This window comes from Penicillium angulare, assembly GCF_028827245.1.
Source record: "Penicillium angulare strain IBT 27051 chromosome Unknown utg000004l_segment0_segment0, whole genome shotgun sequence".
NCBI lineage: Eukaryota > Fungi > Ascomycota > Eurotiomycetes > Eurotiales > Aspergillaceae > Penicillium > Penicillium angulare.
The window spans coordinates 7450618-7465668 of record NW_026623163.1 but is presented as its reverse complement, the minus strand read 5'-3'; the positions used below and the strand labels follow the sequence as shown (position 1 = coordinate 7465668).

At 45.3% G+C, this 15051-nt stretch overlaps 5 protein-coding genes across 5 annotated transcripts; 3 read left to right on the top strand and 2 right to left on the bottom strand.

The window, feature by feature from the left end:
* Positions 1-37: 37 nt before the first annotated feature.
* On the top strand, positions 38-4347 carry N7478_006686 (uncharacterized protein; the record flags this gene model as incomplete). Its single annotated transcript, XM_056922900.1, has 7 exons — positions 38-83; positions 156-1011; positions 1067-1165; positions 1220-2649; positions 2705-2890; positions 2946-4152; positions 4212-4347. 7 exons carry the CDS (start codon positions 38-40, stop codon positions 4345-4347), a joined length of 3960 nt encoding a protein of 1319 aa, XP_056780937.1.
* Positions 4348-4789: 442 nt separating this feature from the next.
* N7478_006685 (uncharacterized protein) lies at positions 4790-6295 on the bottom strand (the record flags this gene model as incomplete). Its single annotated transcript, XM_056922899.1, has 4 exons — positions 4790-5774; positions 5823-5944; positions 5998-6195; positions 6254-6295. 4 exons carry the CDS (start codon positions 6293-6295, stop codon positions 4790-4792), a joined length of 1347 nt encoding a protein of 448 aa, XP_056780936.1.
* An 896-nt stretch (positions 6296-7191) lies between these two features.
* On the top strand, positions 7192-8403 carry N7478_006684 (trihydroxytoluene oxygenase; the record flags this gene model as incomplete). The annotated part of the gene is made up of 4 exons (XM_056922898.1): positions 7192-7375; positions 7435-7582; positions 7641-7872; positions 7924-8403. The coding sequence occupies 4 exons, from the start codon at positions 7192-7194 to the stop codon at positions 8401-8403; spliced, it is 1044 nt and encodes a 347-aa protein (XP_056780935.1).
* Positions 8404-8848: 445 nt separating this feature from the next.
* Positions 8849-9873, bottom strand: N7478_006683 (fumarylacetoacetate hydrolase family protein; the record flags this gene model as incomplete). Its single annotated transcript, XM_056922897.1, has 4 exons — positions 8849-9153; positions 9201-9495; positions 9555-9629; positions 9685-9873. 4 exons carry the CDS (start codon positions 9871-9873, stop codon positions 8849-8851), a joined length of 864 nt encoding a protein of 287 aa, XP_056780934.1.
* A 361-nt stretch (positions 9874-10234) lies between these two features.
* N7478_006682 (uncharacterized protein) lies at positions 10235-12438 on the top strand (the record flags this gene model as incomplete). Its single annotated transcript, XM_056922896.1, has 7 exons — positions 10235-10460; positions 10538-10617; positions 10676-10962; positions 11015-11332; positions 11383-11525; positions 11582-12329; positions 12381-12438. 7 exons carry the CDS (start codon positions 10235-10237, stop codon positions 12436-12438), a joined length of 1860 nt encoding a protein of 619 aa, XP_056780933.1.
* Between the last annotated feature and the right edge of the window lie 2613 nt (positions 12439-15051).

The following is a 15051-nucleotide window of genomic DNA, read 5'->3' as shown; positions in this document are numbered from 1 at the left end:
GCTTCTTGATGCAGCGTAGATCAAATTGCCTCACATAATGTCTCCTCACAAATTAGATGGCCAAAGTATTAAAATTGCCATTGGTGAGTTAAAATCATTTTGAAAATGCTTATAGTTCGATTCCATCCATTTATATTCACTAATTGGGGTTTTAGACCGCGGGGGTACTTTCACCGACTGCCTAGGCATTGTGGATGGTCGGGAAGAGGAAATTGTTGTCAAGCTCCTCTCCCAAGATCCGGCCAACTATGCCGATGCTCCCATCGAAGGTATTCGCCGTATCCTTGAGCAGGCAACAGGCAAAATATTTCCTCGTGATCAGAAACTCACAACTGCGGACTTTCCCAGCGTCAGCATCCGCATGGGGACGACAGTTGCTACAAACGCGCTGCTCGAGCGGAAGGGAGAGCGCCATGCTCTCTTAATCACCAAAGGCTTCAAAGATGCACTTGTAATTGGAACCCAATCGCGCCCCAAGCTTTTCGCTCTGAACATCCAGAGGCCCGATGTGCTCTACGAAGATGTTGTTGAAATTGAAGAGCGAGTTACCATCGAGGATTATCAGCAAAATCCTGCACCCAACAAGGAAAGTCTACAGAGGTCTCTGGAGTCAGATCCTTGCTTGAAACGCGGTGTTAGCGGGGAGGTGGTCCGTATATTGGAGCCGCTTGATGAGCCTTCTACGAGACGAAACCTGGAACAGCTGTATGCCAAAGGCTATCGCTCTATCGCAGTCTGCCTTGTCCATTCCTATACCTTTCAAGAGCATGAAATTGCAATTGAACGTATTGCCAAGGATATCGGTTTTACCCAGATATCTTTATCCAGTCAGCTGCTTCCTATGATTAAGATGACTTCACGAGGCGCCTCCGCTACCGCAGATGCCTACCTAACCCCTGTCATTCAACGATATATCGAGGGTTTCCGATCTGGATTCAAAGATGGACTGCGCTCAGAAAACACACGCTGCGAGTTTATGCAGAGTGACGGTGGCTTGGCTAATTTTGAAAAGTATGTTGAGAGAACAAGGCTTGACTCGAGTTCGTTTGCTTACAGAAAAATGCAGATTTACCGGACTTCGAGCGATCTTGTCAGGCCCTGCTGGTGGTGTTGTGGGATACGCAGGAACCTCGTTTGATGAGGCAGACCGGAAACCTGTCATTGGGTAAGAGACACAATCTTCGCTGTCCTCGATCCTACTGCTGACCGGAACATCTAGCTTTGATATGGGTGGAACCAGTACTGATGTCTCCCGATATGACGGAAAGCTAGAACATACCTTTGAGAACACCATATCTGGTGTCACAGTAATGGCACCTCAATTGGATATCAACACAGTCGCTGCAGGTGGCGGTAGTATTCTCTTTTGGCGTCACGGACTCTTTGTCGTTGGCCCTGAGTCTGCTGGTGCTCACCCTGGACCAGCTTGCTATCGCAAGGGTGGACCGCTGACAGTGACGGATGCCAATCTTTTCCTGGGACGTCTTCTACCAGAATACTTCCCTAAGATATTTGGCCCTAACGAGAACGAGCCACTTGATGTCGAGGTAACTCGGCAAAAGTTCAGTGAATTGGCAGATCAGATCAATGCAGAGTCTGGCCAGAGCAAGTCGCCCGAAGAAATTGCGCTGGGCTTTATTCAAGTCGCTAATGAATCTATGGCAAAGCCCATCCGAGCCCTGACAGAGGCTCGCGGATATGACACTTCTGCCCATAATCTTGCATGCTTTGGAGGTGCGGGTGGACAACATGCTTGTGCCATTGCCTCTTCTCTGAATATTGGAACAGTCATCATACATAGATATTCATCTATCTTGTCGGCATACGGTATGGCTCTTGCAGATGTGGTACATGAGACTCAGGAACCAGCTTCCGGTGTCTTGGATTCAACAGCAATGCGAACAATTTCCCAGCGCGTAGCTGCGTTGAGATCGAAAGTGACTGCCGCCTTGAGCTCAGACGGAATCGACGAGTCTCAGATTGAGCACGAAGTTTATCTCAACCTACGTTATCAGGGCACCGATAACACCCTTATGATTCTAGAGCCGGAGAACGGCGATTTCCTTGCAGAATTTGTTAAGGAGCATCACCGAGAGTTCTCGTTTACTTTCCCTGGTCGCAATATATTAGTCGAGGATATTCGTGTCCGCGGAGTTGGAAAATCTACCTCATTTACTCCAGAGGCCCCTCAAAAAGAACTCAAATCAAGGACAAGTATTCCAATAGGTCCTGAGAAGCAAGATGATTCATCATCTGTCTACTTCGCCAGTGCGGGTCAAATGAACACGCCAGTCTTCTTCTTGAACAAATTGCAGCCAGGAAGCTTCATTCAAGGACCTGCGATGATTATCGACAATACTCAGACCATTGTTGTCGAGCCGAATGCAACTGCCAAGATCTTGTGCCGACATGTTATTTTGGACGTGAAGTCCTCTAAAAAACAAATTGATGATGCTACAGTTGTTGATCCGATCAAGCTGTCCATCTTCGGTCATCGCTTCATGTCAGTGGCTGATCAGATGAGCCGGATGTTCCAGAAGACATCCGTGTCGACGAACATCAAAGAGCGATTGGATTTTTCGTGCGCAGTCTTTTCACCCGACGGCAAGCTGGTTGCAAATGCACCCAACGTACCAGTACACTTGGGGAGTAAGTATTTCAAATATATGCCAAGCATCAAAAGTGAATACTAACCTTGAGTCAGGTATGGAGTATGCTGTTCGTTACCAGCACGAGCAATATGGCAATGACTTGAAACCGGGAGATCATATTTTGACGAACCATCCTCTTGCTGGAGGTACTCATCTCCCTGATATTACCATCATCACCCCCGTCTGGGACAATGAAGGCAGGAACGTTATTTTCTACGTTGCATCTCGGGGTCACCATGGTAAGTACACCAGCACATTTCTCTCTGCCATTTGACTCTTGCTAACAAAAGGTAGCTGAAATTGGAGGGATCGCCCCTGGATCTATGCCTTCAAATAGTAAAATGTTATACGAAGAAGGTGCCATGACGATGGGTTTCAAGGTTGTTTCGTCAGGCCACTTTGATGAGGAAGTGGTTCGCAAATTCCTCTATGATGAGCCCGCATCTTACCCTGGCTGCAGCGGGACACGCACATATAATGACAATGTCTCGGATTTGAAAGCAGCCATTGCAGCGAACCACAAAGGTGCGCAGCTTCTCGAGGGCCTCGTGGCAGAGAACACCTTGAAAGTTGTACATTTTTATATGGATGCGATCAAGCGTAACGCTGAGATCGCTGTCCGCGAACTTTTGAAGTCCATTGGTCGCAAGAATCCCGGTCAATCTTTGAAATTCTCTGATTTCATGGATGATGGTACTGAGATCAGACTCGAGATTCGTATTGATGCTGAAACTGGGTCGGCCGATTTTGACTTTACCGGGACTGGCCGTGAAACGTTCAATTGTCTTAACGCACCAAAGGCTATCGCCCACTCAGCTATTATTTATAGTTTGCGTGCCTTAATCGACGTGGACATCCCTCTCAACCAAGGCTGTCTTGCGCCCGTCAACGTGATAATCCCGCCAGGAACCCTCCTCAACCCATCAGGGCATGCAGCTGTCTGTGCAGGAAATCCGATCACATCACAACGTATTACGGATGTTGTCCTCGGAGCGTTTGATGCCTGTGCAGCTTCTCAAGGCTGTTGTAATATCATTTCCTTCGGCATGGGTGGCGTCGATCCAAAGACTGGCATCGAGGTCCCTGGATTCGGCGTGGGGGAAACTATCTGCGGCGGCTCGGGTGCTGGTTCATCCTGGCATGGCACTTCGGGTGTCCACGTCCATATGACCAACACACGCATCACCGATGCAGAGGTCTATGAATTGAGATATCCCGTAATTCTGCGTCAATTTTCCATCCGTCAGAGATCTGGTGGTGTGGGACGATTCCACGGTGGCGATGGTGTCATCCGCGAGCTTGAATTCCGTATGCCACTATCAGTATCTATGCTCAGTGAGCGACGAGTTTACCGACCTTATGGATTGGCAGGAGGTGGTTCGGGTCAGGCTGGCCTGAATCTGTACGTCAAGAAGGAATTGGATGGTACGGAAAGAATGATCAACATCGGTGGTAAGATGGAGCTTGAGGTCCAGCCGGGAGAGCGAATTCTTATACACACGTAAGTAATTTCTGAACATCTGTTCATAATCTGGACGAAAATGCTAATTCGGTGTTCAGACCAGGAGGTGGTGGCTGGGGCACCCCGTCGGAGGAGACAGAGTCAAACTCCACTCGACACACTGGAAATACCTCTGCTTTCCAGGCGAGAGGTAGTGTTTATACTTTCAGCCAAGCTGCGGAAGCCGCATCGTGAGTAGACTCCATGTCGTTTTTCAAATGTAGAGTAGGCTTTTGTCGTGACTGTGGACCTAGTCATGTATGTGGTCGGGCAACCTTTTCTGTTCTACGTATACTGCAGAATTTTACTACTGTCTCTAGAGTGGTATTCTTTCAAATTTCCATCAAGCATTTTCTGCTTTATATTAGTAGGTGAACTCATAAGCAAGTCAAAGATGCATGTAGTAGATTAATGTTGGTTTAGTGAAGGGTACTTCCGTGGAAGGCACGCGACGTCACCGCGTGAAGTGAGTTGCCGCTTTGCGTCCAACGCGTCTCACGTGGGGCTATGTACCTCTATGAACCCCTTCTTGGATGAGTGACTGTAAAGTCTCTTTAAGAAAAATGCTATACCTTCTACAACATTGACGTATCTAATGAATCTTATTCAAAGTTTGATGTATCAAGTATCATGGATTTTAGAATCTGTTCTTTTCATCGTCAGTGCCCTCGGGAAGGAGGAGACGTAGTATAGAGGCGAGAGTATTAGAGATACCCCAATGGCCTACCCGCTGAAGCAGATCAATGAACCCACGGAATACAGAGGATTCGGTTGACTTCAGCCGTTTACCTTTATATCCATTGGCTTCAAAGAGGATTTGATAACAATTCACGCCCATAACTTTAAATTCGGGAAATTCAAGATCATGTTGGGATAAGTCTGGGCCATCTCTCCCGAGCTTGATATAACAAAACCAAGTGATTGCGGCACAGAAAACGGTACGCGGAATGTGAATGGGGGGTTCGGTTCCCAATACAATTTTCTCCAATTCCCGCAGAATCATGATAGCATGAAGTGCACATCGTTGGCCATCCAGCGAGCACGCCCATTCACGTACGTCATTGATACGCTGCTGTGACTCATTGTATCCTTCTCTACCGATAGCTATCTCCAGTCTATCCATGTTCACATCCGAAGATATGAAAGTAGAATGCCACAGAGCACGTCGGAGGTAAACATCATGAGAGCCTTCCTTCGACGGTTCAATATGTGAGGTGTAGAAGTTGATCAAAAATCGTGTTTTCTGTTCCCTCTGTCTCTCTCGATTCAGGGCTTCATAATTGTGTGTCTCCTTGGGAAAGGAAGCAAGGCCTGAAAGTACAATATAGGACCGGAAGCAATCTTTTGCAGCGATGGACCCTTGATGCTGATATACGCCTCCAAAAGTAACAGGGGCCTGCTGCGTAGAGCAACTGTAGTCAGTCTTAGAGGGTCCACTGGCAGATACCTCTTTGAACCTTTCAGCCCAAACTTCGGCAATTGGTGCACTCCAGAGATCTTCGTCGCAAGCTGGCGGCAGATCCGAGGCTTTATGTCGCAAAAAGCGATCCGACATGGAGATCTCGGCTATTTCGACATCATGTATAAACAGAGCTGCGGCGACCCTGACCACCGGTGATTTCCTTTAGCGGAATTTCTAAAAGTCAAAACTTGATGCGACGGAGTCTTACCGATTCCTCTCCTCTCTTTGTATCCATTTTTTCCAGGTCTGTCTCAATCCATTTGCTGCTCCATGGACGTCAATCTTTTCGGGAATACAAGTGACCCGAAAGACGTCGAGACGCCTAGCCCACTAGACATTGTCAGCAAATATAATTTTTCATACGTGATAAAATGTAAACGTACAGCAATTAATGTGCCATGGAACGTCTGTGCGATTAATAAATCTTTCTTTCTCTTAATTATTGTTAGTCGCGCCACGTTGTCTGCATGTCTAGGAGATAGGTAGGATACCGATGACAAAAGCGCAAAAGTTTGACCCAGGAGAGCAGCTTGGGCCATGGCCACTGCTTCCGTTCCTCCAGTCAAAATGCATTTCTCCCACTAACAATTATCAGTAAAAAAGCAATCATATACCTCCGGTGAAATGGTAAATACATACAGATGCTAGAATTGCTTTATTGAGAGTTTCAAATATTCTCATTCCATGGTTTATTGCAGCCTGAGAACCTAGGAATAAACTTCCGATTGAGCAAACAGATATCAAAAGAAGTGCGCGTTTAGCCGACGGACGAAACGTTGGGGTATGTAAGATAGGAAAGACAGGATGGAATCGCGTAAAGGAGCATGTCTCAAGAGAGAATCACTACAAAATTCATAAGCCCACAATTTCTCTTGTTAACAAGTTTTATTGTATGAAGAGCAACATATTTGCGACCAAATCGTTTGTCGCATTCCGTACACTTGAAAGGCTTTTCCTGTGTGTGGGATCATATGTGTCTTGCTAGATGCTCATCTTTTAAAAACGACCGATCGCACCAAGAACAGATGCGAAGCCGTTTTCTTTTCGCGTTCGAGACCATAGTTGTAGAGATGTTTCATTTGGCCTAAATTATTAGACATACTAGCCATGAATCATTAGGACACTCCCGCAAAAGTAGGCAATTCACCGCCAGTATTTCTTATTGCCACGAGGCCCGGATTAGTGTAACCAATTTGCCCCCGGATATACGGAATCGGCTCTCGGATAACCCCGCGTTTCAAGTTCGAAAAGGGGTGTAGCTTCCAAGGTGTGTAGATCTTGCCAGATTAGCAGGGGAGGCTTAGTGGGACCCTCGGGTCATGACATTGATTAAGTATTTGGGCTAGTAATGGGCTTCACCGTTCAAGTGGGGCTCAACAGGTATGTACACATGTGTTAGAGATGATATCAGCGGGACGCAAAGTAAGTAATGCGCGTTACGTGGGGCGTGGGGCCTACGGATAGGGTGTTCATTAACTATCGAAGGATTCATACAGTAAACCAGGGGAAATAATTCATATACACGCCCTTTGTTTGCGCTTCAACGAAGACTTCCATTGAATTTCGCATCAATCAAGATGGTATCTCCAAACTCTGGCGCTTCGGTTCCAGATCTCGTCGCCATAGGAAACGAGCAGGAAAGCGTTCAAAAATGGCAACAGAGATGCGGCATTGACAAGAAAGAACAGGTTCGCTTAGTGAAGCTGGCACATATGCGATATCAACATCCTGATCTTGACCAAATCACGACGTTCCTCGAAGGTGAGTGTACATTGATTTTCATCTGTACCGGAATCTTTATATGGCTAATCTCGTAGCAGACTTTGGCATGGCCGTGGAAAAGAGAACAGATGATGAAGCGTGGTTTCGCGGCTATGGCGATGACCAATACGTCTACTATGCTCGCAAAGGACCCAAGAAGTATCTAGGAGGCACTTTTACTGTAGAGTCTTATGCAGATTTGAAAAAGTAAGACAACATCCGGGTTGGATCTATTTGATGGTATTGACTCCTTGCTTTCTCTCAGAGCTGCACAGCTTCCGGGTGCCAGTCCAGTTCAGCACCTCGTGAATGCCCCAGGTGAGGGGCATCTTGTTACAGTCAGAGATCCTGAGGGATTTCCTCTGAACCTCATTTTTGGGCAGACGCCGGCTCAGAAAAAGGCCTTTCCCGAGAAACTTACCTTGAATTATGAAGATGAAAAACCACGTATCCGCAAATTTCAAAGGTTCAACCCTGGCCCAGCAGCTGTACACAAGGTGAGTTATTTGTTCAGACCATTGAAGCCTAAGTCAGCCTAACGACCATAGCTTGGGCACTTTGGCGTCTGTACTCAGCGCTTTGAGGAGCTAGTCTCATTCTATACCACGAAGTTCAACCTTGTTCCAACTGATTTTCTCTATGTCGAGAAAGCAGGAGAGAAGCAAAACGTGGCGCTCTTCGCCCACATCGATCGTGGAGAGGAGTACGTGGATCATCACAGTTTTTTCATGAGCACCAATGCCACTACCCATGTCCATCATTGCTCTTTTGAGGTGCATGACTTTGATACTCAAAAACTTGGACATCAATGGCTTGCTGGTAAGAATTATGAGTCGGTTTGGGGCGTCGGTCGGCATATTCTTGGATCTCAGATTTTTGACTATTGGTGGGACACTACGGGCAATATGATTGAACACTATGCGGACGGTGATCTTGTCAATAATCAGACTCCTATTGGGTACGGTCCGGCTGGCGACGAGTCGTTGGCCATCTGGGGGCCCGAAGTTCCTGCGTGGTTTTTGAAATAAGATACTTGCCGCGAGTCAAATAAATACTTAGAGAAATTGATTTCAGTCGGAGATAAATCCCAGAAGGCTGAGATATATAATATTTACATTAAGAGCTCAGATTATCGTCTTACAAAAACATGTTAAAATAATTAAGTACTTGAGCTGTTCCTCAGGGCCACTACACGGTCTTGGAGAGTTCTTGACTCGGAGCTGCAATTCTTTCCGGGCCATGCCCACATGCAGAAAGTCTTTAATAATGGTTATGACATCTTTTCACATTCACATTCCAGTTTCAACCGACTTTTGCTGGTAAGATATTTCTTAAAGCATAAAGCATAAAGCATAAAGCATAAAGCTTCAGGAAAGAAAATGAATATAATAGGATATCTATATTTCTAAACAGCCATCTTTATCTAAAAACCGCCAATCGTTCTCTATGTATAGCTTTCAATCCATCAAAGAATCATCGTTCTTCATATCGGACCTTGTTGACGAGAGTTCCGATCTTTTCAATTTGGACGGAAATCTCATCGCCATGTCTCAAGATGACTCTTGGTTCACGGAAGTAGCCAATGCCAGCAGGCGTTCCAGTCAAAAATATTGTTCCCGCTTCCAAAGTACTTCCCTGAGAGAGGTAGGAAATTTGCTTCTTGATAGAGAAGATCATATCCTTGGTATGTCCGTCTTGAACAATGTTGTTATTGTGGATTGCCTTAATAGACAAAGCCTGAGGGTCTTCAATGACGGATGGGGCAACAAGAACCGGTCCTGGGAAAATTAGTCTAAAATTCGACAAGCTGAGAATTTGAACTCACCAATTGGGCAGCTTCCATCAAGACCCTTAGAAAATGACCATTGGGTCGTCATGAACTGCAGTGCTCTGGCAGAAACATCGTCGGATGCAGTATATCCCAGCACAAAGTCCAACGCTTCCTCTTCGGGAATGTCACGGCCCGTCTTGCCAATTACGACACATAGCTCAGCCTCGTAGTCACTGGTATTGTCTTGGGCACATTTTGGGATGTTGATTGCTGCAGGGAACGGGCCGCTAAGGGCAGTCCGAGGCTTCGTGAAGAGAATCGGGGCTTTGGGTAAGTCCATACTGGCTTCCTAGATATCGCGGGTCAAATCTCTAAATTCGGTGCAGCGATGAATTTCGGAGGTCTTACATTTGCATGATCCATGTAGTTCAGCCCGAGGCACCGGATATAATTACATTCTTCTCGGGAAACAGGAGATAGAAGCTGTGGAATCAAGTTTAACATTCGACCAAATAGACAGTCATCGGCCAAATCTTACTTGCTTGACATGCATGACTTCTGTTGTCACACGCCCATCGAAAATCGATCCATCAATCACAAAGGCTGCGATTTCAACACCATCAACAGAATCGCGCCCGATATCACGAGAAGTGTCAACCAATTGGCCGAGATGGACTAGGCTGTCCTCAACGGCAATGAACCGAATTAAATGAGTCCAAGATGGCATAGTGTAGAAATTTGCGCAATTTGAGAAAAAGACTGATAGTGATTTACTATTCGATGTGCCATTGAGCGCAACATTAATAAGATAAAAGATAGTAACTTATTTCCCACATCAATACGCCCCACCTACATGCGGGAACCATTGGGGGCGGGACAGCCACGGGTAAACATGGAGATCCGTATATCCGGCGCGATCCCCCCCTAGGCAACAACTCCGGAACTTGGAACAATTCGCAGCGGACGTTTGAGGCCCCTGAATCCTTACAATAATAAAAGGGGTAGGTCGCGCACAACGAAACGTGCTATTTCAAGGTTTCAATTGTACAGCATTCGGAGCTGAGGATAACAAGACCTACTGAATTATCATGGCCGACGAAGAATGCGACACGACTGATGTTGTGATTTGCGGCTGCGGCCCCACTGGAGCCATGCTATCGGCTTATCTAGGCCAGATGAATATCAACAATATTGTTCTAGAGAAGCATATGGAGATTACAACTGATCCACGAGGCATTGCCTTGGACGAAGATGGTATTCGATGTCTTCAGGGAACTGGCATTTATTCTTCTATCTTCTCGGAAATTGGAGCTTGTGAGTTAAAATCATGACTTGAAAACTTGAAAGGCCATTTGCATTAGCTATTGTATTCTGTACTGACAGAGGCGCAGCTATCAACAAATTCAAATTCATCGGAGGAAAGGAGCGAGTCCTAGAGAAGAAGCCATTTTTCGAAATGGACTTTGGAACTGTGAGATCTATTTGATTCAAGTTTTGTTTCGGAAGCTAATTGTTTTATTACAACAAAGACTCAGGGTGGGACTGGCCACGTGGGATTTATGTGTCATAAACAACCAATACTAGAAAAGCATCTTCGAAGGGCAATGTCAGGTCTTGAAGTTTGCGAACTTCGTTCGGGCTGTGAGATCACCGGCTTATTTGAAGACGAGAAAGGTACTGTCTGCGAGTATCGCGACGAGCAGGGCAAGACTCGGCGCATCAGATCACGCTTTTTCGTTGGTGCTGATGGGAAAACTGGCTTTACAAGGAAACAGTATCTTGAGCCAAAGGGAATATTCATGGAAAAGGCTCACCAGTCAGTCAAATTATATCTATCCGAAACGTTCTTTGCTAATAATCACGATTAGAGCTTTTTATGAGGAGACTTGGGTTGCATTAAATTGGGAAATTCAACTTCCCAACGAACAAACGCATCCTAATTTTGCATTGTGGGCATTGGGCTTTACTCCTGAACAAGTCTATGATCTCTTCTTCCCTATAAACTTTCGCTTCATATGTAACCCGAATAGGTCTTCTGTTTGCGGCAGATTTGGACTTCCAGAAGACAGGTTATGGCGATTTGAGTTTGTGATTCTTCCAGGCGAAGATGGGGAAGAAATGTCCACGTCGAAGAAAATTAAGGAAGTCGTTTTCCCTTACATTACGCACGCGGGTAGTCGATATGGGTAAGTTCAAATCACGGATTATATTTTACATTAAAGTTAATGGAGTGCAGGTTATCCCATGATGTTGCTTTTCCCGAAGATTGTATCAAGGTGCTTCGCTCAAGACCTTTCAAATTTTCTGCGAGAAGCTGCAACAAATGGTCGGATGGTCGGGTCATACTATGTGGCGATGCTGCCCATGTTTTTCCTCCTTGTAAGTTCGGACACATCCCGGTTAGGCATTACAATGCTGATTACTCTACAACTCAGTTGGCGGTCAAGGTATTGCATCGGGTTTTCGAGATGCGATTTCACTTTCCTGGAGACTCGCAGTACTCTGCCGGCCTCAGTACCAAGGATCTAATTTCCACGAGAAAGTCCTTATGGCATGGTACAAAGAACGAAAACAGCAACTCGAGATGTCACTCGCATTGACTGTTCAAAATGGGGAGTTTGTCACCGAAAGCAATGCGCTTAAGATCTTTATGCGTGACATGTATTTCTGGCTCATTCAACTAGTACCTTCTTGGCGGGAGGAGCTAAATTTGGGCCCTCGGAAGGACGGAATGATTAGATATGAGCATTCCCAAGGGTTTCCTTTCATTCCAGAATTCAACGGAGGTGTCTGTCTCCCACAAGTGTATTGCAAGTCAATCGGTGGTCTTAATGAGCCTGGTGGGATTTGCTTCACCGACGATGTCATTTTCAATCCACGCAAAACGGGGTTATTTCAGCTGTTGATATACTTGAAATCCACGACCGAAATCCAATCGGCTCAGGAAATCGCCGCTGATATCGACGATATGTCCAATGGAGAAGTTCGCGCAGGTGAGATGACGATATTGGTCGAAGACATGGAGTGCAAGCAATATGGTGGTGCGGAAATCGATAGTAGGCAAGGGGAAATTTATCGACTGACTACTGGCGATGAGTTTGCACGGTCGCCTTTGTGCAAGGGCCGACCAGAGCCGAAGTTCTACGATCCTTACTATCTTGGAAAACAGCTTGAAGGAACGAGGTTCGTTATTTTGCGTCCCGATAGATTTATATTTGCTAGATGTGACACTAGAGAGGATTTAAGAAAGGTTTGCGGTGTCTTGTTGTCTTATTTGCAAGAGATGAATTGAAGAGTGCAAGAAATACTATTTGGAATTTAGTGTATAAATATGAAAACCCACCAATTTGTTACTGTTATCCATAATGTAAAGGACTCATTGATGGCAAGGTTCGGAGTCAACTTGAGCATTCTTCAAGGAAGTCATATGTTTCTGTCATTTGTATAGGTCGCAACCCTTGTGAGATGTGTATCTTATACTTGTTTCTAGTCATCAATATTGGGGCCTTGCAAAAATAGCAAGTAGTCAAGTGTTCAAATGCTACTATGGCGACCTTGGGATTCAAGTTTCATTTACTAATATAAAGTTTCCTAAATTCTCAACTCTGTATATGTTCAGCATACTAAAGTGCAGACAGATATTATGAAGACTGTAGGGGCAATCAGGCTTCAAAAAGATAATCCAATCATTGATGCCTCTTGGACCCTGGAGTCAATATTTCTAGTCAATATCACCCCCATAGCATCAATGCGAGCAAGTCTATCCGAGACAGACTGTTTATTGCGGGTATAGGTACAGGGGCGGATATAGTAGTACAACACACCCACCAGAACCACAAGAATCATCCGTCTATGTGGAACAACTCTTTGTGGGGCTCACCAAGCAAGATGTGGCGGGATCTTTCAAATGCATATTTTGAAACGAGCTGTCCACATCTGATGATATCCTGAATTACCCCGGATCCCCACCTCCGCCTCGGTGTTCTCCTGGGATCCCCAGCCGGAAATATCTCGACTGGGGACGAGACCAGATGATAATCTCCACGCTCAAACACGCACAAGAGTCATTCAAAGTATCAACCCAAGTAATTGTTTTTCTTCAAGTTCTGGGTGGCTGTCAGGCTTTCCTCCTCGATTAGTCAACTGGCTTTAAACAAATTAGCTTGGCTCTTATACCCACAGTAGTAAACTAACAAAGTTACTGAGATACCAAGTGTGAACATCGATTGTACCAGTATATCCCAGCCGCCACAATTAACATCAAGAAAGAAATGCACAAAGCATTATTTAATGCTTTTCTGCTGGTTTCAATAGACCACCAGCCAGGCGGGTCTTGGGAGATGTCACGCGAGATTGGCTTGGAAGTTGACTTCGCCATAAATTTGCTGAGTGGGATGTCCAAAAGGATCAGAATAAGAAGAAGGAATCATATTCAATGGAAAAATAATGAGTGCGCTATTTACAATCGTGGGATGTAAAGAGCTAGGCGATGGCAGGCCGCGTCATTACTGATATACTAGTATCAAGGGACGCGTCATTTGCTGGGATGGGGGGCTTCTTGTTCATCTCGGGCATTGCGGTCGGGTAGTCAATAAAAATTTTAAGAGCTGGGAGTTTATACATACTACATACTCCGAATCAAAATAAATTGGTAGAATTCTGGAGTTCTGAAAGAACCTGAGAGAATAGGTTGTCTCGATATATTTAGGCGAAATAAGAGTCTCCCAATGGAATCCGACCGCGTGGCACAATTATCCCACCCCGGGAAGTCCAAGCTTAAAGTTAACGGCTTTTTCCCCTCAGCCTCAATATGAAGACTCGATAACTTGAAGACACAGAGATTAATATTTATAAGCGGAAACTCATATCTATGTCTATGCGCGGACAACGATATTCAATTGTATGTGGACCTACGTGAAAACATTGCTCTCTATTAGAAATGATGATCTCCGCTGGCTTCGACTGTCGATGACACAAAAACCATGTCTGGAATGGTCTTCTCAATTATTATCGTCAACATTATTGGACTAGACAAACGTGGCTGCTCGACTTTGTCTACAAGTCTATCGAGCACATGTAACAGCAGCTGATCCTTTGTTGGTTGTAATACTTACACCACTCTGGCTGGTCCAGATGCTAGTCTGCCTCGATCCACGCCTAGATCCATGTCATCCTGCCTTTCTATGTGTTTCTTCTGTTACTAGTAGCGAGGCAGAAGATGATCAGATGTCATTACATGTCGTTTATGTGATGCTAGATTAACAACAATCGTGCTCATCTCAGCCTTGCTCAGGTGGGCTACCATGAATCCGGAATGCCTTGCCTCCAAATTCGCCGTGACTCAACCCGAACAAGAAAGAGCCTTTGACTCGAAGCTTTTTGGATGTTGAGCTACTCTATTCGATGTTCGGCTTGTTCAATTTTTTCCCCTTCGTGCTCTTCGCGCGCTCATTCGAATTATTGGCGTGCCACTCTTCGCGTCATCCTTCTCTGACTTGAAAAATCTCTGTTCGACCCAAGGCTCAGGGACACCCTCGTAAAACCATAACTTAACCCCATGGAATCTCGGTGCCATGTGATGTTTGGTGTTGTTTATCGTTTATCGCCTATGTATTTGTTGGTATAATGATTTAATATTTATTTTTGGGTCTTGAGAAGAATGAATTCATTTTGAGTATAGAGCATGTCATACAATCATTTCGTATCTGTCGTGAAACATAGCCTATACCCAGGATATTGTCGGGTAGGCAACACTGAGTGAGTAGGTAGGGAAGTAGGGAAGTAAACTAGAAACAGGGGAATATTCAACAAGAGAACATAATACCAAAACCAAAACCAAACCCATCATAAAACCAAAGCATAACCAACATACAATCATCAGGTCCAATAATCAAACAATGAAACA